This window comes from Micromys minutus (assembly GCF_963924665.1).
Source record: "Micromys minutus genome assembly, chromosome: 16".
Classification (NCBI taxonomy): Eukaryota; Metazoa; Chordata; class Mammalia; order Rodentia; family Muridae; genus Micromys; species Micromys minutus.
Genome location: NC_137985.1, coordinates 53,643,042 through 53,669,351, shown reverse-complemented (window position 1 = coordinate 53,669,351; position 26,310 = coordinate 53,643,042). Strand labels below are relative to the sequence as shown.

General features: G+C 39.1%; 2 protein-coding genes across 2 annotated transcripts in view; both read left to right on the top strand.

Annotated features, from left to right (window-relative positions):
* IQCH (IQ motif containing H) overlaps positions 1-4,140 on the top strand; it is a gene marked incomplete at both ends in the record, with an annotated part of 170,461 nt that extends 166,321 nt beyond the window's left edge. The window contains 2 exons of the mRNA XM_080930607.1: positions 2,275-2,383; positions 4,009-4,140. Of these exons, the coding sequence (XP_080786733.1) occupies positions 2,275-2,383; positions 4,009-4,140 (241 nt within the window). The remainder of the gene's footprint in view (positions 1-2,274; positions 2,384-4,008) is intronic.
* Positions 4,141-20,869: 16,729 nt separating this feature from the next.
* On the top strand, positions 20,870-25,343 carry LOC308430662 (uncharacterized protein C15orf61 homolog). The gene is made up of 2 exons (XM_080929887.1): positions 20,870-21,258; positions 25,148-25,343. The coding sequence occupies exons 1-2, from the start codon at positions 20,913-20,915 to the stop codon at positions 25,273-25,275; spliced, it is 474 nt and encodes a 157-aa protein (XP_080786013.1). The 5' UTR covers positions 20,870-20,912; the 3' UTR covers positions 25,276-25,343.
* Positions 25,344-26,310: the final 967 nt, after the last annotated feature.

Genomic DNA, 26,310 nt, shown 5'->3' with positions numbered 1-26,310 from the left:
TAGACTTGAGATTTTCTGCCCTTCCTACGATGTTTTATACACTTTCCTTTCCTCATTCCTTGCTGCAATCACGAGCTAGAGAATGTTAGAGCAGGGAAGGAACCTGGTAATTATCACAGGTCAGAAACAGGCTTAGAGATGTGACTTGCCTGGGTCCCAAAGCAGATCATCTATCTATCCAGTGATTCTCACCCTAGATGTTTGTTTACTAAAGTTACAGTACATGCCAGCTTTGCAAAGAAAACCTTGTTATGTTATGGTTATTGTATTTTTGTGCACTAAAGTACATAATGTTTGTAAAAATTGCTGATTTACTTTTGCTGAATGTTAGACACAACTGAAGATGTCCTTGTACTCTCTCTGTGTCTATGTGAACAAAGGGGTAGACCAAAAGCTGCACAAAAAGAATTGTGCTCAGCTGTGAGTGCAGGCAGTTAAGAACAGGTTATTTCAAAGGAAGTGTCCAAAAGATGGTGTCATTTCATACAGGTATACAGAAAAAAAGATCCAGGACTTTAATAGAGGCTTTTTAGGAGACGACTGGGCTTTGTCTGGCGTTACTGAAATCATGTTATGCCAGGTGCAGAGCACCAGTCAGTCATCCTTTTAGAAAAAATGGGAGATACTTCAAGAGGAGATGACCCTACAGAGGAGACATGTGGCTTGGCTTTTCTGGGATAACTTCAGCACAGCCCCATTTATTCTGAGATAGTTCTGGAAGATATAGAATTGGAGGAGAAATTCCAAGGAAGAGGAATATGAAAAACAATTCTAAAAATTTGAAAAAAGGCATTTAACTATTGTAGACAAAATATTATACATTCACACACAATTTTTTACCTACAAAGTTTTTAATGGATCTCATATGTACATGAAAAATGCTGAAGAAGCTAGTTGAAGACAGACATTCTTAGCCATCCAACACTAGATCTTGGTTTTGTTAATTTTGGTTGATCCCAGAAATCTATTGCCCTAAGAACCCAGGGTCTTACACTAATTCTGGTAATAAAATACAAATAACTTTACAAAATTACTCAGTCTGGAGTTGATTTTGATAGGATCTACTTCTTTGTAGAAACCACTGTGACCAGGCCAGCCTGGGACTCAGAGATCTGCTAGTCTCTGCCTCCCAAGTGTCAGGATTAAAGGAAAGCACCACCACTCCCAGCTTGTCTGTCTTCTTAAAGGACATTTACTTTCTAATGGTTGCTCATAGAAGGGGTGGGCTTGTCCTTGGATTTGGGGAATGTAACTCAGAAAGCTCAGAATCACTGTTTTAGTTCAAGTCATCCATTGGTAGAAAAAGGAGATGAAGACGCAGAGTTAAGTAGCTTCCACAAAGCTAACTAGTGTCAAGACAAAACAAACAAAACCAAAACCAACTGAACTCCAGTATTAGGAACCCTGAGGCTTTGGTTTTAGGGCTTGTTGTTAGGAGATGACTGTGGATTCAGTCTCCTCCAATGTCTTCATTTCTGCAGTTGACCTAAGGTGCACCTCCTTTAAGTGTTATCTCCCTCAGGAAGTAACACTTATTAAAAATTAATCCACTCATGCCAGACATCATGGTACATGCCTTTAATCCCAAAACATGACAGGCAGATCTCTGTGAGTTCTAGCCTAGCCAGGGCTATGTAATGAGACTCTGTATGAAACAACAACAACAACAACAACAATAATGATGACAACAACAGCAACCTGTATACATAACCGGTTTTGCTTCCCTTTTGATAAAGTAAAAAAATAGCTAGAAAGCTCTCACATTAAAACACACAATAATCTACCTGTTTGACGTGTTCTCTGGCCTTGGTATAGATGGTATAGAATAACAGCAGCTGTTCATAAATGGGAACATATGTCTTTGAACATGAGCTACTCATAAGTAGCAGAAATTACTTGTTCCCATGAAATAGAAAATAAAACTCAGACATGCTTCCAGAAACAAGAAACACAAATATCAGACATGTACGACGTTTAGCAATGATTCTTTTCAAATTCAGCACTGCTGCCCTAACTTAGTAGTAGCCTTTTACTAGAAATGACTTCACTATTTCTATATTCTGCTAAGTTGATTAATAAAAAATATTTATTACACAAATCCTTTCTGTTGACAAGTTAAAATGGAGCCTCATCTTTCATATATCCCTGAAGATTGCCACCTTGTGAGATTGAAAATACTCATTAAATTCCATCACCAGCCACACAAATGAGAGGGCGATTGTTTTCAAGCATGTGAGGAGAATCGCTGGTAAATTGTTTGTCTATCATTAACAGAACAATCGGTGTGGATCTCCAGGGGGTCCTCATGACCTTTGCTCGCAATCTCTTCATCATCCATCAAGAAATATCAGCACCTAATATGCAAGGCGAGACCAATTTTAAGGTGAGGTGTTAATTAACTAACGATCCTGGTTAATTTCTATACAAGGGCTGAAAATACCTCATGCTGTATTGTAAACAAGTGCTAAGCCATCTTTTTTTTTCTTCTTATAAGCAGTACATATTTTACAATGAGCAGGGTCAATTTTGTAAGGTTCCCACTGAACCCGTTAGTTAAATTTAATAGTTTGAAACTTTTTCTTTGAAATATAGTAGACTTGCTTTAACTCGCTGCCATTTTGAAAGCCAGGCTCATGAGACAACAGGGCTCTCTGATGTTGGAGGTGAAGCTGGAACGTCACAATGGAACCAAAATCTAGACTGTAACTAATTTATGATGTACTTGTACTTCACATAATGCATGTCTGGTTAGTGATTCCTGGGGAGCCTCGCTTCTAAAGCCAGACTCTCAGACCCAAGAACAGTGTGTTAAAGAGAAGAAGAAGAAAAACCCCAGCATCTATGTGAGACATCCACCCACTCCATTTCTCCAAATTAAGGTGGACCCTCACCATTAACCTTTTTAAACCTCTGTATGGCCTCTAAAGATCCAAAATCTCCTAAATTCTAGAATTCAGGAGACAACTGCTGAAAAGAGCTGATGCCCTGTCCTGATAAGCCAGTTTCCAATACAGCTTCCAGCCTAGGCCCCTGCCATGTTTAAATGGATCACATATATCTAAGCATTCAAGTGGGAGATCACATGTTGTTTATCTCTTAAACAGAAAGCTCAAGTAAAACTTCATAACTTCATATAATTTTTTAAACTTAAGTTAGGTTTAACCCCTTTAATAACAATGTTTCACTCTTCAAAATGATTTCAGCTAAGACACTGATCATTGGTTTTGTACATCACGACTGAGAAGATTTGACATGAATTAATTAATAATTTATTTTCTCTAAAAAGGACAAATTAGAGCAAACTGATGCTTCTGAACTTTCACACTTTGAAGGTCAAGGACAAGCCCACTGCTGACCACCAGTAATAGTCAAAGTCAATTTGAACTTGAGGTGGTAATTTTGAAAAGTACAGGGTTGGGTTCCTTCCTATTCAGGATGGTAAAGATGCTATGGAATTCGCAGTATGCATGCCTACTGAATCCCATGTTACAAAGGAATGTCTCATGTTATATAGACAGTCCCTTAATACACATAAACGAAAATGGGAAGATGTAAGTTTTGTTCCCAAAAAACAATGAAAGTAAATTCTTTCAGCCTATTAGCCCCCTTTTTCAAAGTGTATAGCCAGCACTTCTCAAATTATCTACTGAAGAATCTGTTTTCTAACCTATCACGGATTAATGCCTTTTATTAGGCACACCAAACTGACTAGAAAATGAATTAAAAAAAAAAACCTAAAAGTGTGTAAATTAGAAAGCCAGTGTGTTCATCATTTGACTCATAAAATTCTAGGACATAAAAATTTTGAGTTCTAGCTCCACGTTTAAACATACATCAGCAAGTCTAACAGGCAGTGATGTATGATGGAATCGGTGCCAGTGAGTGAGACGCATTTTGAGTAGGACTGATTTAAACTACACTGAACTCTGAAAAGGGATAAATGTTTGAGGGGTGGATGTTATAAGAAGTCTTTAAAGTAATAAATATTGGTTTTACCATTGTTCACAGACTACCGTTGATGATATCGAAACCATTTTAGGAGTAACAGAAGAAAATAAAATGATATTTGCAGGAGAAAAACGGCGCAAAGAAGAGGAAGATGTGTATGAGCCTGTTGAGATACACTCAAAACCAGTGTGACTTTGGATACCTGTCTAGAGCAACAAAGAATGTTTGCTTTGCAGTTACTATGAAAGTGGGGAGGTTAACTTGCTTAGTTTGCAAAGAGGTAAATCCAAACAAATTGTAATGTAATAGTCTTTAAAATCTTGTTTACTATGCAGTGTTATTTTACTCATTAAACTTAAACCTGCCAGTGTTTTTTCACTGTGAGTGCTAAGAATCCCTTCCTCCTCCCAAAGTAGCCACAATGTGCAAAACAAAGAAGCCAGAGGAAGGCTTTGACCCACTACTGCACCCACTTCTCTGTGAGTTCAAGACTGTGGGTGTCACTCTTGCTTCTTGTGTTTTAGGTTTTCACCTGCTTCTAAAAGCCCTTAGCGTCTGCATTTAAAACACTGAATAAATCGGAGTGATCACTGTTCATCAAAACACAAGTGTCCACTTTTCCCAGAATGAATGAAGTCAGCTTTGAATGGCTCTCTATTACCCACGCCATTACATTGTACCCTCACGGTTTGTTCCCACTCTTACACAGCAGGAAAGGCTGGTGAAGTTGACTGTGGCATCAGAGTGTGTCTAGGTGGCAGTATCTGCTCTTAGTTTAAGACTGCGATTGGAGCCCTTTGCTGGAGTGAAAATCCCTGTTGCTATTTTCTGCATGATACAACAGTGGGAGTTTTACAAGACAACTCAACAGTACCCTTTAAAGCTGCCTCTCTCTGCCTGGGCTTCAAAACTGTCTAAAAACATTTCTACATCTGCAACTTTACTGAATGATAAAATAGAGAAGGTGCAACACCAAAATCACTTACAGTTTTAAAGAACAACCTTTACATCTGCAGCACACATATATTTGGGAAATGGGAAGTTTTCGGTTGTTTGGTTTTTGTTTGTTTGCTTTTGTTGTTGTTGTTTGCCTGTGGAATCTCAATAATTTTAAAACTGCTTCAGCCACAGGCTAAGAGTTTCTGTGAAAAAAATAAGATTTCTCCGTGTCTGCTTTTGTTTATCCATTGTAGGAAATACATTAATTAGCCAGGTTTTCTGTCTGTGTTAGGTACAGTGATGACCTGTTTTTCTTGCCAGATCTCTCTAATCCATACGAGGGGCCTATTGTCCAAACACTTGACGGATAGGAAGTGCTACATGCCCGATAGAGTGGCTCTTCTATCGAAGCCAGAGCAACATAAGGTCCAGGAGACTCATTAGTTCACTGGCACAGTCACGTCCTGAGAGTAAATGAAACCCTCTGTCTCCTTATGGCTCTCATCTGCTCTGGATTTTAAAAGAAAACTGTCTCCGTTTTGTTCAGCACAGCAGTGGATCATTCACATGGCCAAAGCCCTCCTCACAAAACCATTAAAGCCATAGGGAAGTTCCGAATGTGGGCTGTGATTAGCACTCCTGAGCCTGGAGCTGCTGGCAGCAGGAAGGGAACTCACTCTCCAGTAGGTTTTTTAACCACATGATTGGTTTCTCAAACAGCAGTGTTTGCCTTCTTTGCATACATCCTTATTTTGCAACACAAAACACTTGATTCTAAACTCAACTTCTCAGATGCAGGTCCACCCTACAGCGACAGAAAGAAGGCTCTCTGACCAACCACCTACAGCTTCAAAATGACAGGCAAAAATATCTTCAGACTAAAACAATCATGTCAAGTAATTAAGTGGAAGAAGACAGAGGACCAGATTAAATTAGTGAAATGCTTTAATTACAGAACGTTTGCACAGAAGTATAGTCCATTATCTTTCCGTACATATATGTTACAAAGATATTGTGAAGCTATCAAACTAAATTCAGTTTGAAAATGTGCTCATTTGTGTGTGTGGTGTCTAAAGTATCCCAAACATTGTCAACTGAGAATGAACTGTTGAATTTTTACTGCCCTGTGTTAGTAAAAGTAATATGTGTCATTTTCCTGTGGAACAGTAGAGCTAATTCTGTATGAGCTACAACCTACTGTCTAATGCTGAAGATCTGCAGTGGCAAAGCATACGCACTGGTTAGGACAGCCTTATTGGTGAGTGTCTCTTTAACACACCACCCACCTCACAGCAGTAGGTCAGACAACCACACTGTCCACAGACATGCCTCCTGCCCACCAGCTCCTCCTATTGCTACTTACTGAACATGCAGTAGGGCGAGATACAAGCTGGACTAGACGCTCCTTAATCCTCCTGCATCTTCCCAGCAAGTCCATGCAGATAGTTATCAGTACTCCCTCCTCTCACGTGTGGAAAGAGAAGCAAGATTTCGGAAGACTATTTCACCCCATGCTTTAGTGAAGTGAAAATACATTTGAGATTTGCTTCTTTTGGCTATGAATTTTAACATTTTGTATAAAGAGGAAAGTTTAATTTCACTTGCTCCACATGACACAACAGGTTTGCTTTCTTTTATTACAAATTCTAGTGTGTTGCCTAAAATATAGGAAAGCAAGTTATTTTATGCACATCTCTTGATAATATAATATAAAGCAATCTTGGGGAGGACTGGAAGAAGGACATGAGGGGAGGGGTGTATATGGCCAAGATACATTATATCTATATATAAAATTTTCAAGTGATAAATGTAAAAATGTATGTATTTACTTATTCTGAGATAGGATCTCACTATGTAGCCCTTGTTGCCCTAGAACTCACTATGTAGACCAGGCTGGCTTCAAACTCATAGAGATCTATCACAGATCCCAAGTGCTAGGAGTAAAGGCTGTGCTACCATGCCAAACAAATTTAATGTTTTACATAATATCACCTTCTTCTAATTATCTCAATGACCTTCTCTATAGTGAGAATGGCTATTCTGAAACAATGGAGCCTTGTAGTGGTTTGAGTAAGAATGGCCTCCACAGGCTCATGGATTTGAATGCTTGGTCACCCAGGAGTGGCACTGTTTGAAAGAATTAGAAAATGTGGCCTTGTTAGAGAAGTAAGTCATTAGAGGTGGGCTTTAAGGTTTCAAAAGCCTATGGCAAGCCCAGATGTCGTGTCTGTCTATCTGTCTCTGCCTATGGATCAGGATATAGTTCTCAGATACTGCTCTAGCATCTGTCTGCATGACACCATGTTCCTTGGCATGATGACAATGGACTAAACAGCTGAACCTGTAAACCAGCTCCAATTAAATGCTTTCCTTTATAAGAGTTGCTGTGGTCCTGGTGTCTCTTTACAGCCACAGAACACTGACCAAGACAACTATCATCCCCCCAACTCATTTCCCCCTCCCTTTAAAAAAAGCAATAGGTTTGTCTCTGTGGTGACTATTCTAATATACATTTAACTTCCTTGTACAATACTTACAATAAATATTAATATAACAGGAAATACATTTGTGAGTTGGCAGCATCGTAAAGCATCATTGTAAGGCATCCCAATTATGTGACCAAATAAATGAGGAAGAAAGAAAATGGTATCAACAGAGGTCCCCTGAGGTGTGAGACTGTAAGACTCTGGTAGGGAAATAACACTAAGAAAGGGTTGGAGTTTGGAAATAGTCAAGTCACTTTGTGTAGATTTAAGAAATGAGTATGAGGTCAAGAAGTAGAAGGGACTTCTGACAAGACAGCAAATAACTAAGAGAAAGGATCACTTCATCTGTGTCATCCTAAGAACGATAAACATCCTCTTTTCCAAGTGAGGAAATATACTTCCTATCATGAGCAATATATTAGTAAGCATCTGATAGCTCTAACAATTAATAACCATTTGCTTTCATCTGGCACCTTCTCCTAAAGAGCTCAAAGCTCTTCCCACTTGTTATCTCCTTAATTCTCCACATTGTCCCTGTGGGGAAAGTAACGAGTGTCTTAACATTTAAATGTTTATCTTTCACATTTCCTCAAGCATACATTAATTATGTTTTCAAAAGTATAAATGTTCATTAGTTTTATTTTACTGTTCTTCTAGCTTTAATGTGCAGAGCTCATTTGTTCAGTTCCTCAAATGCACTAATCATAGTCTTATTTGGAAAACTCTAAGTTGGCGAGATCACGTGAGGGTGGAAGGAAGAAAGGGAACACGCATTTGCTTTTGCTATTTTCCTTACCAGGCTAGACTCTGCTTACCTTCCAGGACCAGACAAGACTGGTATGTTCAGGGTGATGTGGCCATAGCCTGCCCTTGCTTTTCTTACTAGGAAAAAAAATGGCTCAATCCACTGCATGTGCAAATGGAGTGTGCTGTGGATCCTTTCCCCTTTGTTATATGGTTTTACTTTGCCCCACAAAGGTATGTGTGCCGACAGCTTGGCCTTCAGATATAACAATATTGAGAGCTGGGAGATCAGACTCTGATGAAACATAGGTCACAGGGCATCACCCTTGGAAGAAGTTAATGTAGTCCTCCAAGGAAGGGTTAATAAAACAAGGCTACTATACATGCTTGACTTCAGTAGACTCTGTTTGTTTTCTTTCCCATCCTGTCATACAACCAAGGGGCCTCTAGTAAGATGCTAGCACTATGTCGTTTGGACTTTGTAGCCATCAGCTGATGAACAGATAAACATCTCATTGTTAGAAGAAACCTATCATCAGGTATTTTGCTATAGCAACACAGAATGTACCGAGACACTATTCCTTCCACAGTGTATGCCTCAAAATAGTCAGCACTGTATCTAAGAGCCTGAAGTCAACTGAACTACTTTTGATATCACTGTTTGAAACCTGATGCATTTTTTTTGGAGCTACATCCCAAAGAAACACAGACTTAATAAGGGCCAGGAAGTTTCTGTTGTAGGTCTCCCTCTCTTTAGTCTCATCGTACCTTCCACAATTGTCTAGCTAGATAAATGGCAGATGTTAATACCTGCTCCTTAGGGAAGCCACAGAGATTAAATAGCCAATGTTGGGAGAGTATTTCAAAGATGAAACATTCTGCATAAATGTTTAAGCATTATGATTACATTGCTACTTCAAATGGAAGTTCTAACTTTGAAATGTGATTATACACTTTCTAGGGGGGAAAAACCTTCATAACTACATATATAGGTTTATTTTTCACTCTAACAATCTAACTCATGGTTGTGAAACTTTATTGCACTTGATGGAGGGCCTTGGCTTTTATTAGTTTTAAACTGCTGGTTTCTGGGGTATTTATGTAAATGAGGGAAAGACACCAAAACAGTAAATAACAAGCATGTCCCTGCTGTTTAAAAATCTGTTGGTAAAAACGACCTAAATATAGCACAGGAAAATAGAGCTATGGTATCAATGCATAAAACAGATTTGGGAGGTTTCGTTTTAATTTTTCACTGTGTGTTTGCATTGGGAAGACACACGTGTATAAATGTGAAGGTCAGAGGACAGCCCTGGTGTCATATTCAGTTACTGTCTCTCCTTCTAAGTTAGCTTGTCTCACTAGCCTGGAATTCCTGGGGTAGGCCCGGCTAGACGGCTAGCCAGCAGGCCTCTCATAACCCCTGTGTGCATTAAGGCTTAGGCTTGCTACTGCCGCTTTCCGTCATGCAACTTCATTTGAGGTCACAACCCAAGGTTTGAGAAGCTGGGATCTATGGGATGAAGCCTTGCACTTTGCAGATCATGTTAGTGTTTGAGGCGTCGTAGGCTGGTGTCGAAGCTGTAGGAACAACCACTGAGACGGTGGAACAACGGCTACTTCGTGATGGGATTGTGGTTGTTTTGTTTTTTTCCTGTTGCACGTGTGACAAAAATGAGACAGCCTAACTGTATGGGGGTCACACCAAAACGCATGTGAGCATGCAACAGGCGCACCGTCTCAGGTGGCTGGACTGCGGGTGACAGCCCAGAACCTCACCACCATCACCCAGCAGCTAAGGAAGCTACCAGAGGTAAAGCCATGCTCCTTAGCACTCTAGAGACTGTTTCATTCTAAGTGTACCATCCTTACTTACTTCTAGAATTCATTCCACACCATGACTTCTGTGTCATGTCTGCTCAAATAGAGGCTGCATTAATAAGCAAATGACCCCACTCATCTCCAAGTATTTCAAAGGACACAATATTGATTTGGTATTCACAAACACTGTAAATAGTATGGAATATATATATGGCACCTGCTTTAGATTTAAATGTCTTAGTGTGTTTCAGAGTCTATTAATGAACAGTAATTTCTCCTCTCTAGTCATGAGTTTCCCAGTACATAAAGTAGGAAATGTAACTGATGTTTGTTTCCTTCCAGCTCTAGAATTTGAGGTTTCCATGCTCCTGTCATCAACGTATCAGAAGGACAAAATTTTACATGCCACAGAAAAAGGTGTTTTTTTCCTAGCATTTTTCTTTCCTTTATTAGAAACAATGGATAAACATATTTTGATATTATTTTTGTAATTATATAGCTTCTTTTTTGTTTTTTTTTTAATTATATAGCTTCCTAATCTTTCTCATCTATTACCCAAAGGGCTGTGATGATCGAATAGTTGAATTTGTATTGGTTTTGAAATACCTCATAACAATACACACATTTTTCTGATGTGTCTCTCCTCTCCCTCCCTCCTTCCCGTCTCCTCCTCCTCCTTCTCCACCCCCACCCTGGTTTCTGTGTATGTTTGTGTGCAAGCCAAAGGATAACATTGTATATTATTCTTTAGGTGCACTCCCCATTATTTTTTTCTTGAAACAAGGTCTTTCAGTGGCCTGGAACTCATCACTGGTTAGTCAGTGGGCCTAGGGACTCTCCTGTCTCTGTCCCTCCAATACTGGATTACAAGTATGCAACACCACCCCCACCATTTATATTTTTTTAAATGTTGGGTTCTGGGAGCCAAACTCAGAATTCAAGCTAAATTCATGTTAGCAAGAAAAACCCTTTATCAATGGAGCTATCTTCCCAACCACAGAAGGTATTCTTTTCACTGAAGCAAAATACATCTTTCAATAATGTCTTTATTCGGGTGTGATTCAGTGTGCAGACTAAACTTTTAGTTATTGTTAATCAACTAAAGTAATGGAAAAATTATTTTTAAAGTTTTTTTTTTTTTTTTTTTTTTTTTTTTTTTTTTTTGCCAAAACTGGCATAATATGTATACTCTATCAGAATATTTTGGTTTAGTCAGATGGACTACAAATTAGAATAAAATTAAGTACCTGGGAACTTTTGTCCCTGTACTAATCAGAGTAGATTGTCCTTTTATATCTGATTTTTAGGGACAGAATGAAGAAATGAAGTGTTAACTCTGATCTTTTCTTTATCATGTAACTGTATTTTAAAAAGAGATGATGTATTTGGTAAGATTCTACTTTGCTATGCAGATGAATTAGTCCCTAATGACTATGTCCACAAGATGTGTGATCTTGGTGGTAAAACTAGTACTGGCTGGCACCTCTACCTCCATCCTCATAACATGTCCCTGTGTGTCCTGGCCACACTATGTGCTCTGACATCCAAGGACCAAAGCCTGAGGCAGGAGCTAGGAAGAAGACAGTTCTCTATCAATCTATAGGAGAACAGTGATTGTCAGGACACAAATTATGCCTAACCGCCTGTCGCGAGCCCCACTTCCTGCCGGCAGGAAAAGGCATGCAACAACAGGATTCTTCTGCAAACAACCTTTATTGTATGTTGAAGAGGAAGACACCGGGCAGGAAAAGGCACCCTAATTTGTACCCCCCAAGGGTGGCGTGTCGCTGTGTGATTGGCTACCCACCAGTGGTCTGATCGTGACGCCCCGGGATGGGGGGTGACTTGGCTCGCACCACTCTTTGCACATGTGCCCGGTGGTTATTTACCACACTTTAGCTGATTCATGGCACCTGAAACCAGCGCCATCTTGTAAGGGCACAGCCTTCGGCCCTCAACAACCGCCCCCCCCCCTTTTGAGATAGTGTCTCACTATGCAGCCCTGACTGGCCTGGAATTTGCTTTGCAGATCAGGCTGGCTTTGAACCTACAGAGATGTATTTGCCTTTGTCTCTGGACTGCTAGGATTAAAGATATGTATCACCATGGTTAGCTCTAAAACATTCTCTGCCAAGGCAAAAATCTCCCTTTGTAAATGTCTCATAATCAGTTCAGAGATTCTTGACATTAAAACCAGGAAAACAAAAACAGAGATACTATCAGCTTTGAAACATAATTAGGAATACTTGTCATAAGATTACTTCACAGGGCTTTTACATCTTTATAGTTACAAAAGCCTGTGCATACTAGTTTAAAAGAAAAAGGAGAAAACACAGAGAGCCACACATCTTCTTCAAAAATAAAAACTGTAGAAAATCATAAAGAGGAAAAAATTTAAATACCAACAATTATTCATAGTTATAACTACTGTCAAAATTCTACAGTGGATCTACTCCCGGGGTCTAGGGCCCCTGCACTGCAATCTCCTGACTGACATACTCCTTGCTAGGCAGTCACTGCCTTGCAACATTCATCTCCAGTCAGCTTCCAAAGGACTGGGCAGACCTCACTCAACCACCACATATCATATTATATATTACAGAACAGACTTGGTTTTGATTGTTCATCTCACCCAATTAATGTAAGCTTGAAGACGTGTGTGTGTGTGTGTGTGTGTGTGTGTGTGTGTGTATGTATAATACATACATACATACATACATACATACATATATATAGACATATATATGGGAGAACATTATCAATAGTAGGTTATTTAATTAATATATATCACAGCTGTACTTTCATCAAACATGTTGAACTTCTACATAATTTTATCTTCATGTATAAAATGTTTTAAGTAGATATACTATTTTTCAGACTTTTCCTTTAGGAATAATTTTTGAAGTCAGAGCTAAAGAGATCACTCAGAGGTTGCGATGTGTACTACTCTTGCAGGGGACCTGAGTTCAGTTTCCAGCACCCACACTGGGTATCCTACAATGGCCTCTAACTATAGCTTCAGGAGATATAAAGCCTTCTGGATTCCTCAGGCACCTGACCTCATTTGTGTGTTCACATATACAGACATATAATCTTTTTAAAAATTTAATTATGAAATCACATCAGAAATTCTTATCCAAAAAATGTTTCAGTAACAGCAAAAAGGGTGCACAGGCATTTAATGCATCATGTAAATGTTAACTAGCTAAAAATTATAAATGATATAAGAAATCCGATATTTATATGGTTTCAAAGTATTTTCACATTTTATTTGAATCTTACAATAAACTCAAGGAAAGAAACCACAAGTTTAAAGAGTTTAGATATTTGCCTAAAGAGTAAAACTAGAATTATGGCACCTAGACACAAGGCTAGGTCTATCTGTATCTGAAGCCTGGGCCTTTTGCTATACATTCCTTTGATGGATCACTGTTTCATCTTAAATAGGGAAGTGATGGGCTCATTTCCTTAAGAAAGGCTGTATGGCTGGGGTTAAACTTTAATGGTAGAGTCCTTGACTAAAAAGTATGAAGTCCTGGGTCCAGATCAGAGAGAAAAAAATAATATAGAGCCAGAACATGAGACTCCTGCACCTCTGCCCAGAGTTCTCTCAACTGCACTGTCTCAACTACCTGCTGGCTCAGTAAATTAGAAGAAAAATCTCCTTAATGGCCACAGAGTTAAACTGATGACTGATACCCAGTGCTATACTTTTCTGAAAAGCGCACAGTATATGTGCCTGGTTCTGCATAGCACCAACTTGATGACACTTGCAGTCCTCAGCTTATTTGATGTGGCTGGGAGGCAAATGAGATCCCAGAACCCTGCTGTGCAGAAGTGCTCAAGGAGCACTTCCTGCATGGTGGGATGTGCCCTATATTTACAGTATTTGATCCACTTTACCAGTGAGATTAAATGTTAAAATTAGCCTTGGAAAAGTTTTCACCCTAGTTCACACAAAAATAAAATTCTGAGATTAGGACTTGCAATTTTTCATGAGTTGATTTATCTGAATAAACCTATAAGGTTTTGAAGCATTAAGCATTCGATTTAGAACAAAAAAGTGGTGTGCAGAAGAATAAACTGAAAAATAGAGCAGATTTGTTTCCTGTAATAACTATGAACAATATCTCAAACTCAGCATCCTCGGACCACTGAGCTGTGTAGGATGAATGTGCTAATTAATCAATTACTACCCAACAATATACCCTGTTTATTTACTGAAATGCACTAGAAACGTGCAAAACTAGTAATTATTAATCATCTTCAGTAACAAAGATGACTCAAGTTCACCTTCATATAATTAATAGAGCATGCAGTTGGCTTTAACATCTTGCTTTATTAGAAACAGCAATAAGGACTAAAAGAGAGGAGCTGACCCACAAGCTGTGGTTCACTGAGACCCTGGCTTGGACTAATGTTCACACTGTCCACAACAGCATAGCACTAACACACATCTAACTATGACCAGATGCTCTCACCATAAAAATGCAACTTAGACAAAGTAAACTTTTATTATAAATAAAATTCCAAGTTTTCCAAACAGATGTAATAATAATAATGATGATAACAACAACAACACTAATAATAATAACAATAATAATAATAACAACAGTAGAAGCTCAAGCATCACACATAAAAGTCATACTTAGGACTTGACAGCAGGTTTTATTGGTGATCATAGTTCATGGCATCCAAACTCCCTGACTCATGACACTCTCCTTAAAGATTTTAAAGCATACTGTTCTGTAGGCATATGAACAATTACTTTGCAGCAAATTTTGCAGTTAATCTAATTCTGAAAAGAAAAACAGTCTTTTGGTTTTAAAATGATTATATGCTCCTGTATCCCAAATTTTCTTTGAGCCAGACAACTTTCTAGACTAAATGGGCCACCGTTTGAGTCTAGAATGCTATTTCCTGTATCCTTAGTAATCATGCATCATGTCAGAGGTGTTAGATTGTGTTAGCTACATTTATACCTGACTGACACTTTTAAGCCATGGACAAATCCTAAATTTATTATAGTTCTGCCTATGAGGGCTCAATTTTCAGCCTTAGTACCATTTTCTCTGTAACTACAGTTGACACTACCCTCCTAATCCCTGAAACTGTTTTTCCAGCTTGACATTAAGAAATTGAAACATTGCTAAGGAGTACTGTTTAGACAAAACAATATCTTGGCAAACCAACCAAGATATAATAAATGCTCAGCAACTGGTAGATATTATGAAATAGATATCAGTACCCTCTTGGTCACTGCTACCTTAAAAACTAAAAGAGGGACATACTTGTAAAATGGCATTTCATATAATAAAAACCATAAATGCCTATCAACTCTTTGAAAGTTTTTCTCGAAACATGGAGAAAACATAGGTTGATAAAATAGAAGTAAAAAATCCTGTCTATGGTGATTTGAATATGCTTGGTCCAGGGAGTAGCACTGTTAAGTGTGGCCTTGTAGGAGGAAGTGTATCACTGTGCAGGTGGGCTTTTCTGTTTACCTTCAGAAAAAGACATAGAACTTACAGCTCCTCTAGCACCATGCCTGCCTGGATACTGCCATGTTCCCGCCTTGATAATAACAGACTGAACCTCAGAACTTGTGGGAAGCCCCCAACTCAAGAGTTATAAACCCGTATAAGAGTTGCCTTGGTCATAGTGTCTATTTACAGTGGTAAAACCCTAACTAAGACACTGTTTCATCTGAAAATGCCAGTGGAAATTTACTTCAAAAACCTTTACTAACAAATCATAAGTTGGTGGGTACTGTGCAATATTTCATTATAAAATGATTCGGGAGCCCTTTACATGGCAAGCTTCCTTAGGGCAGTATTTGTTTATGGGTCATTAACTATTTGACAGTAATTCTGGGGAGGGAACACAGACAGAAATAAAGGGTTAAAAGCCATTTCCAGTTGAAGATCAGAATGGAGCCAAAACATCTTCGGGATTTGATCTGAGAATGTCTAAAACATGCCAAGTGCTTTTCTAGGTACTGGGATCACAAAGCTTTAGAAATCCCACATATATCCTCATACCGGACATTTTATATCGCAGTGAAGGGAGACAAGACTATAAACAAATACTGCCCTAAGGGAACTCTCCATGTAAAGGGGCCCCCAAATCATTTTATAATGAAATATTGCACAGTACCCACCGACTTATGATTTGTCAGTAAAGGTTTTTGAAGTAAAATTCCACTGGCATTTTCAGATGAAACAGTGTCTTTCTCTGCCAGAGTAATTCTTGGTGTAACCCTTTACAGCAGTGGTCCTAGCAACCAGCCAACTCCTTGGAGCCTTCAGAACACAGAGATCTAGACAAGCATACAGCATTCCCTTCCTTTCCTAGCAACTTTCCCACGAAGATAACCTTGTATAAAGCCCACTTATATTGTCCTTGACAAGATGACGTGAGAGTAGAGATGGAGCAGTAAGCAATGCTTGCCCCTGTTGAGTGTGGTGAACTGATGAACATTTATTTGGCTGTATAGCTTCTTAAGTCCACTGATTTTAGTGCTGAGCTTGGCTTAGAGGCACTGAGCCACTAAGCAGAGATGGGTGTGACGAAGCCTGGGTATGAATCTACTTTGGCTACCTGTGATTATGTTCTAACTATGTTGAAGTAAGCTCCAAACTGGACATTTTAGGTGCTTTCTTAAATATAAACATTTGTGTAAGTCATATTTGTAAGTCTTCCATCTTTTACTAATGTGTTGATATACACTTGTAGCATGATTTTCTTCATTTTTCCTCTGGGAATATAAGTGAATTAAAATCTACCTCCTAATCTTGCTCTGTGTTAAATCACATTATTACCATACAGTGGTGTTTGCTTATCTACAGAGGATACTTCCCAAGATCCTAGAGAATATCTGAAACCTCAGATATACTGAATCCTATGTCTTCTTTTTCTTATACATATATATTTATCAAAAGATTAATTTATAAAAAATGGTAATTAATTAAAATAAAGAAAACCGTTATAGTAACAGACTAATAAGTTATGTAAATGTCATTTTTCTCTCACTAGCTTGCTTATACTACACTCGCTCTTCCTGTTAGCCGTGGACAACTAAGTTCAGGTAATGGGGGGCTTTTTACATGTGTGAATCAGAACCTCGCTGTAAGGTCGTAAGAACAACATGAAAGCTGGATGTAGTGATACACTTCTACAGTTCCAGCTACTTGAAAGGTTGAGGTGGAAGGGCTGCTTCAGCTCTGAAGTCTGGGGTCAGCCTGGGTAATACAGTGAGACTTTGTCTCAAAGCATAAACAAAAAAGCAAACATCAAAAAGACCCAACAACAACATGAAAATAAATAATATGGACACACACAGACACACACACAAAAGATTAGGTCTAAAGAAATATTTTTCTAATAAACTTTTCCCTGATAAACACTAACAATAATTGTTGGGGACGTAGCTCACTAGCAGAACAGTTGTTTAGGATGCATGAGCTGTGAATATGACCCAAACACCTAAAGCACTAACAAGATATAAAAACATGGACATATGATTGATATGTGTAATTCACAGATCAAATATTGCTAATATGAAGAGTGATGCTATGAATATTATAGTGTGTGTGTTTTGGAAAACATACATGCACAATTTATGTTAGATGTTGTTACAGACTGAATGTATGTCCCTCCTCATACACACGCAAGCTTATATGTTGAAGACCCAATCCTAGCATGACTGCATTTGGAAATGTAGGTTAAAAAGCTCACCAAACTGGAGATGAAATCTGACAGGAATTGTAAAAAGTCAGTCCATATGAGGATACCCAGGATAAGGCCACCTGTAAGCCAGGAAGAAAACCCTCAGAGGAGCCAAACCTTGTATGACCCTTATTAGAAATAAATCTCTATTGTTTAAAACCAGCCACTGAATGACACTTTATTATGGTAGTTCAAATAAAATAACATAGGTATAGACCTGGTTGCAGTGCAAGGTCTGTGTCATAAGCATGCTCATCTACAATATATCTGTCAAAGCTATGTATGTGAGGCTGAGGTGAGAGCACAGCAAGTTCAAAGTCAGCCCAGAGTGGTTGCCAGCAGTGTAATAAGAATTCCAATTAAGGGCCGGAGAGATGGCTGCTCTTTCAGAGGATCAGAGTTCAGTTCCCAACCCAGTGATTCCCAGCAGTAACTCCACTCCCCGCTGCTCTGATCCCCTCTTCTGGCTTCTACCAGCACAAGACATGTTCACCATGCACAGACATACAGGCGGTCAAAATACACAAGCGTTGAAAATATAAAGAAGCAAGTCTGGAAAATGAAGAATTCCAACTGCCCCGCTTCGGAAAAACTTGTTCCATATCCTCATAAAGCCCTAGAATCACCTGTCTGTTCTAAGTTGGCCATTTCCAAGGTTGTATGATGTACTGTACTGTGATTTTATTTTCTACCTCTCAAATGATGGTTGAAATTATGCACACCTTTTACACATTTATTGCATACATCTTCACTTCTGATGTGTCTGTTCCTCTCTCTATTGGATTGCCTTCTCCTTAATGATTTTTAGGAGAGTAGTCTAGCTACATATATGTGACAAACTATTTGCATGGCTACAACACTCCCAAACGTTGGCATATTAGATGACCAGGAGGTTTGTTGACATATTTCTTCTGGTCTGTACAACATTCTAAAAGGAAGAATGAGAGGGGTAGTCAGACAGTGAAAATCTTTACCTGTGATGAGGTTTACCCAACACAGCAGTGTCCTACATTAGACTTTCTGTTCAAAGCCTTCATAATAAAACAAATCGGAAACATATAATGCCTGGTGATGTGCATCAGTAGTTTATTTTCTAATCTCATAGGACACAGAACCTAGAGTTTCTCTCAGACACACTGTATCCCAGAGTCTCAGTACATGTTCAATTTAATTTCATTTTAAATGAATTTTTATAGCATCAAAAAGTCTGTAACAACCACAGTTAACACAGTGCAAACTGACCGCTCATTAATTTGATGTTAGGTTAACTTAGTGTACCTCTCATAATTGTCTCCTGCTGCCATTTATAAATATACAACAGAAGCATGTGCTCACTTTTACAGTAAATCATTAAGAAAATCTTCTATTAAAAAAATAAGTTCCTCTGGAAAGATCAGAATTTTTCTGAGTAATATACAGCCAAAGCAGAAGATCCAGGGGAAAAAAATGGCAGTGGTAATTGTCACTGTTGCAATACAAAACAACAACAAACCAGAGTTTAACCAGTGGGAGTGGGGCTGGCTGGGCATCTCACTAGGCCAGTCCCTAGACTAGCCTCACCTATGTCTTCACTACCCAGAATCCCTCCGCTCTCTGCCGCTTCCTGAGTCTGGTTTTGCAAACTTTACATTTATTATTTATGTACCTGACTTTCTTCTAATAAACCCCCTCCCTACTCTAAAACAACAACAAAACCAAGGCAACAAACAAGTCGTGATTTTGTTATGGTGCCAGTTTACCTATGAAACTACTATTAAGAAGATTAATTTATAAATGTTTAGAAATAAACACATTGTGTTTATAATTTTTATATGTTGGAATTCTGAGGTTTTTTTTTTTTTGTCTGAAAAGAACTCTTGCTTTTAAAACTTTACTTTGACAGTGACAGTTCTGCAGCAGCTCCCTGTCTCCCTACAATAATCCTCCTAGCTGTTCTGCATAGCTAAATATATGACCACCTAATTTTTCTTTAAAAATCATTATCTAGTAGGGAATCTTACAAAGTTCAAACTATTGGCATGACTCCAATATCCCCTAAATATTTGACATATTTGTGGAATGAACTCAATGTCAACTAACTCAAAACTGGTGACTATTAAAAAAAAAATGTTGCTGGAGAGATGACTTAGTGTTTAAGGGCATTGGCTGCCCTTCCAGAGACCCTGAGTTCAATTCCCAGCACCTTCATGGTGATTCACAACCATTTCTAATGGGATCTCATTTCCTCTTCTGGTGTGTCTGAAAACGGAGCACCTGTATACATAGAATAAATGAATCGTCTTTGAACATCACACTATTCTTCGTCCTTTTCGAATTTTCAGCAAATAATGATCATTATATAGTTCCTACACAGACAATTACTTTATTTGCATAAGGCACTTTCCAGAAACCTCATCCCATTTACTCATTCTCTCCGTATGAATTGAGGACATGTAAGAGTGATGATACTCTAGACATGAGGTTGAGAAATGCTTTCCTTACAGTAATAATACTGGGTAACCGAGGATTGTTGAAGGTTGGTGACTGCCATATCCTGTCCTAGCATTATCTGTGTTCTCAGTAGGAAGGTTTCTGAGCTTTAGGGCACTAAATGAGAAAACACAGGACTCCTTTTCTTCTCAGTTATTTTTTTTGGGGGGAGAGGTAGGGGTGTGGTTTGAGACAGGTGCTCTTCTATATAGCCCAGGCTGGCCTCCATGTCCCCGTCCTCACACCTCAGCTTTTCCAAGTGCTGTGACTACAGGCAAGCGCCACATCTGGCTTGGGACCCTTTTCATCTTGCCCTCTCTAGGACTCAGTCTGGCGCGTGAACGCGGCTGTGAGGACATCAGCAAAAAAGTGCAGCCCGAGGTCACCAGACGTCCAGCGTGGGCAAAGGCCAGGCCTTGGTGTCTGCTCACTTTCCTGAGCACACCTCCAGCTCCTCAGCATCCCTGAGGACTTCCCTGGAGCCCAGAGCCTGAAAGCCGGGCGGGGTTTGTCGCTGTGGAGGATTGTTTTAACTTTCCCGGCTCCACGGTTACCTGAGGCCAGAGGTGACAATTTTCGAGACTGGCGCAGTCGCTCCACCATCCTGTCAGCCCGAGGCCGCGGGCCGCAGTGCGCACGCGCCGCACCTCAAGGCGCGCTCACCCGCGCGCCACCCGCTGGGTGGTGAGGGGAATGCGCATGCGCACACTCTCCTGACCCCGCCCCCGGGGGCGCGGCCCCAGGGACCCCGGGCGGGCTCCCCGGCGTGTCCCGGCCATGGAGGCCCTGCGTAGGGCCCACGAGGCCGCGCTGTGGCTGTTGCTGTGCAGGCCCTGGGCCCCCGGCGCCGCCTCCCACCCGAAGCCCCGCGCCTCCGAGGTGCTGACACGGCACCTGCTGCAGCGGCGCCTGCCGCACTGGACGTCCTTCTGCGTGCCCTACAGCGCGGTCCACAACGACCAGTTCGGCCTGTCGCACTTCAATTGGCCGGTGCCGGGCGCCAACTACCACGTTCTGCGCACTGGCTGCTTCCCCTTCATCAAGTACCACTGCTCCAAGGCGCCCTGGCAGGACCTGGCCCCGCAGAACCGCTTCTTCACCGCGCTCAAGGTCATCAACCTGGGTGAGTGGCGGTGCCCTCTCCTGACCCGGGCACTCCTGCGGCCGCGCTGGCCACAAGCACGCCACTGGCTCCCAGGGCCAGCCCTTCGCACCCCGAGGTCGTGCCCCGCCACTGTCCACCCGGGAGGACCTGCCTCGGGCAGCGAGGAGCCAGTCCGGACAGTGGCTCTCAAGCTGCTTAGCACGCATCACCTTTGGAGCACAAAAACTGGACTGACTTTTACAGTTTCTTTGTCTTTATGTGAAATCTCAGCAGTTGTGTTTCGCTAAAAGCAGTATGTTCTCTACAGACATCATATTTTCTCAGGTGCTAGACTTGAAAGATGCTGTGTCTTTAGATGTTTATGTTCTGTTGGTTTAAGAGCAGAAGGGTCAGTATCTTGGGTCGTGGATGGGACAGCATTTTATAAATTAGGGAGAAATTAAAGTCCTCAATGTGTTTCAGACCCATTAATAGCTGCTAGAAAAATATTAACTTAGGTTTCAGTCACTCAAACTCTACACAAGGAAGCTGAACCAGTAAATCCAAATAGGTTTTTAAATCCAATATTAAAACTTAACTCTGCAACCGTACTAGTGTTACATATAATCCAACAGTTTTATTAAATTTATTAAAGCATCAGCATTCCTGCTTATAACAACTCATGTAGCACTTACAGGATTTTTGAGCCATTGTCCCACTGGAAAAATCCAGGAAGATTATACACTAATGTGTTTCATAACTTGTTTGATCGACTATACAGAGTATGTCAACTAACCATGAGGTTAGTATGAAAGTATGGGATAAGCCAAAATGCTAACTATTAGACTTGTGAAGATGAGTTTATTTTATTATTTTTCAGAACTGGCAGGGATCATTTTTTTCTAAATATTGAGATACAGGTTAGGAAAAGTAGTAAGCCAGGAGGAGGAATGGGATGAGGAACTACTGGGAGGAGGGTAATGAGTAAACTGTAAAAAATAAAGTTAATAATAAAAAAAAAGTAGTAGACCAAGCCATAGGTAAACTATATAGGCTGAATCTGTTGAATAAAATGTCAGTTTAAAATGAACATTTCCTTAAAGATACCTGTCATGATTAGGGACTTCTCTTTTAGCTCTAGGTCATTAAGACATCAAAAGAAGAAAAAAAATCTTCCCACACAGAAAAGTAAAACCTTTTCAGAAAAATAACAGATGCAGGGTGGTTCTTCTTTGTTTTTTAATGAGAAATGGTGATTTAATAGTGTGTGTAGGCTTTTAGAAATTCTGTAAGTGCAGCAAAGAAAGTGTTCCTGCATGCTGTAATACATATCGGCTACTCTGAAATCCGTTTCTGGAATTCACTAAAAACCAGTTTAGTAATTTTGGTTTTTAATTTGTGTTTGAACTAACGAAAATGTGAATTAAGTAACAGGGTCCTAGTTGGTGACTGTATGTTCGCCTGTCTGGATCCAGTCCCCAGCTGGGAATAAGCTTACAAAGGATTTTATTCCTGGTCCTCACTTCTAAATGAGTAATAATCAGGAGGATTAATTTTCCATTTTGTGAATACTAAGATTTCTGTTGACTCATTTATTCCCTTTTTCCTCCACCTCCCCTTCAGTGGAGCTGTCATTTTGCTAATGGTTTATCAGTCTGAGGGTCCTGCTGAGAAATAGAATAAGATTTAAGGAAAACAACTTACCCTTGGAATGAATGGGGTTATTGGAGCCTCACTATGAAGTTCCAATTGTTTTAAGCACTTAATTCAACAGTAGTTTACCTACTGTTCAGTTAACTTAAAATGAATGATTATGCAAAAAAAAAAAAAAAAAAAAAACCTGTTTCTCAAGTTTGTTTTGGTGTTCTCTCCAAAAGATACCTGAATTTTTTTTAATTTCATGGAATCTTAAAGATTTTGATTTTGAAACATACTGACTAAAATCTTTTAATCTCTAAAACACAGATGAACCAAATCTTCCTCCATCGAGCACTATTCTCTTTGTTGTAGGGTGAAAAAGAAAAAGAAAAGAAAAACTAAACTAAAATCCTCATTCATTCCAGGAGAGAAACTACAGAATTCTGACTCCCTTATCAACTCTGGCCTCCATCAATAAGCAAGACTGATAACAGCTCCTGCTCTTGGCTGTTACTAAACCGATAATCAATCGGTTTTTAAATTTTTCTGGGTGGGGGGATTTATTTGTATGGTTTGTTTTTTAAAGTATATATATTTAAAAGAATATTTAATTGAAAGCTGTGAAGAAAAAAATGTAATTCCCAGGGTCACTACCATTCCCTAAACCCCACTTTTAGCATTGGTTTAAAAGGCATATTATGTATATCTCAGAATCTCTAGGAAAGCCTCTAAGGATGACTTCTAGGGCCTTTTTAATTCCTCATCCTCATTGATTTTAGATTTTGGAGTGGTAGTGCCATATTGGACTTCATTTCTTATTTGAGCCTGTGCTCCACACTCTTCCCTTCCCTTTACTATTTGCCTTCTCACCACATACCACTTAGGCTTTTTTCTTTGGGGATGAATAATTTGCAAATAGTTATATTATTATACTCTTTGAGGATTTATTTTTATGACAGTCCTTTGAGAAATTTGAGATTCTTTGGGGGCATGACGGCACAGATCACAGTGTACTGTAGAAAATTCCATAAGAGTTCTAGGGGATCCTGTGGTAATATAAATTCTACACTGAAACGTGGTATGTTCCTAAAAGTAGAAAAATGCCTGAACAGGAGGCATCAGGCTCCTCCACCCCCCACCTCATTGCCAGCTGGTGACACCTCTCCTGTTATCTCTGGCATCACAGAGTATTCCAACACACGTACTCAAAGGGACCATAACACAGTGAAGATATTCCTGCAGGAAAAGAAAAATTAGCAGTATGATCAGTCTTAAGTGTGTATATGTTGGTTTCTTTGTTAACTGGAAAGAGATTTAACAGATGAACAGTTATTTTTTTCAATTGTCTCTTTCTGCCTATTTCCCACATGGAAGCAATAAAATTAATATTTGTGTAGGGCCCACAATATTTGTTTTTGATCTGTGTGCCTGTGGTTTTATGCACACAGACATATATGTGTTTTTAATATGTTAATGGGCATTGATTTTAAACAAGTGCCTTAAAAGATAAGAATTATGGAAGTCTGTTTTGCATCCAACATGCTGTTATATACATAAGAATCCATATTTATGGAGAGTAAGTATGTGTTTAGTCTGATATACAACAAGCAGCAGTTAATCTAAAATAAAATGGAAACCTTAGTTATGACAATGTTCAGAAAAGGAGAGAAACAGAGATCTGTTTGAGTTCAGGCAGATAGAATAAAGTGAGATTGTCTTCAAATCAATTACACAATTGCTAGTGAGAATTCTTTGTCATGCTGATAACACTAAAATCTTTCTCAAAGTTGGGTTGTGCCTTATTGGGAAGACAGTGTTTGACCCAGTTTCTAAGTCATACAAATATTTCTTTAGCCATCAGTGTTCCTATATAACTTAAAGAATAACCTATAATTACTAGTGGACCTAGTAATTTTAGCTTAAGGGTAGTAATCAGGGACATTTACAACCAAATTAATGGATATTCTGTTTGCTTATTTGTGAGAAGAATATAAAATTACTTTATAATTAATTGAAGATAATAAATTAAGCAAATGATTTGCATTAAAATTTATATCAGTCTTATCTAATGGTTTTAAAAATCTGGGCTCATGAAATTGCCACTACATTTCACAAAGAGTTAAAGTCCAGCTCTTTAGTAATCATAGTGAGTGTTGGGTCACATATTTCTGTTTCTAAAGCTTAATGTTAACATTACTGAAGACTGTTACATGATCAGTAACATGACATTTGTTAGTACATGATTAGTAAGTACTGATCTTCTTGAGTAACATATTCATTTGTTTTCTAGGTATTCCAACTTTATTATATGGACTTGGCTCCTGGTTATTTGCCAGAGTCACAGAGACTGTTCAAACCAGTTACGGACCAATAACAATCTATTTTCTAAATAAAGAAGATGAAGGTGCCATGTATTGAAAGTGGGCATTGGAAAACACAAATGTCAATGAATTTGTTTCTCTGTGTGTGTATGTATGCAGTATTTATTTTTGATCCATTAAAATAAAATGCTAGCAAAAACCTTTGTGTTTCTAGGATGTATGGTTTCTTTTAAGATGAATCCCTACCCAGAAGGAAGCTTTTTTCATGTGTGTATGTGTGTGTGTTTAGATAATGGGAATTCCAAATACGTGGGTTCACTCCTGTTTTCCTAAACTAGGTTAAATTACAGATAAAAAATGAATACATAAACACAGATTCTGTGGCTGGATATTAACAATATAAATTAACTCTGAAAAGAGGATAAGTATCTCCACAAAAAGGGGAAAACATGGTAGAAAAGGGGGGGATATAATGTGGAAAAAGTGAAATGATATTAGATACTTAGTGGAGATGATGCTATATCATTAACAAATTCAAAATATATGAGAATCTGATTGCAACTGGAAACTTAAGCGTTCAGATTTTACCTGGAAGTGGTTTCGTGGTTTTTTTTGTTGGTTGGTTTTGGTGGGGTTTTTTTTTTGTTGTTGTTGCTTGGTTGGTTTTATGTTTTTGGCTAAGCTCTTGTAGTATTAATTTGGTCTTAGTGGTCAGATGCACACCTGTAGTCCCAGCACTTGGGAAGTAGAGGCCAGAGGGTCAAGAGTTCAATCAAACTCACCCATAGCTGCAGGGAGTCTCCCCCATCACCCTAGGCATGAGACTGTACCAACAGAAAACACAGTGCCATAGTATTTTTAGATGCAGCTATAGCTCTTCTCAATGTAAATGCAACAAGGTGAGTGAAACTAATACTTATTATTCATAAGTTAAAAAATACCATGTCACAAAGCTATAAGAAAATGAAGATCTAGAAAGACCCAGAAAGAATGAGTTTGACAACCATTTATCAAAGCAATGAACTGAAATGGTGCATCTCCACAGATTTACTGACCATGGAGCTCGAGCTGAAATTTCAAAAACCTGATACCACTTTTACATTAGAACTTTATTAAGCTAATTGCATGTTTG

Coding starts and splice junctions, on each gene's coding strand:
- LOC308430662 (XM_080929887.1), top strand. CDS start 20,913: ATGGAGGCCCTGCGTAGGGCCCACGAGGCCGCGCTGTGGCTGTTGCTG. Junction 21,259..25,147: donor GCTCAAGGTCATCAACCTGG/GTGAGTGGCGGT, acceptor TTTGTTTTCTAG/GTATTCCAACTTTATTATAT.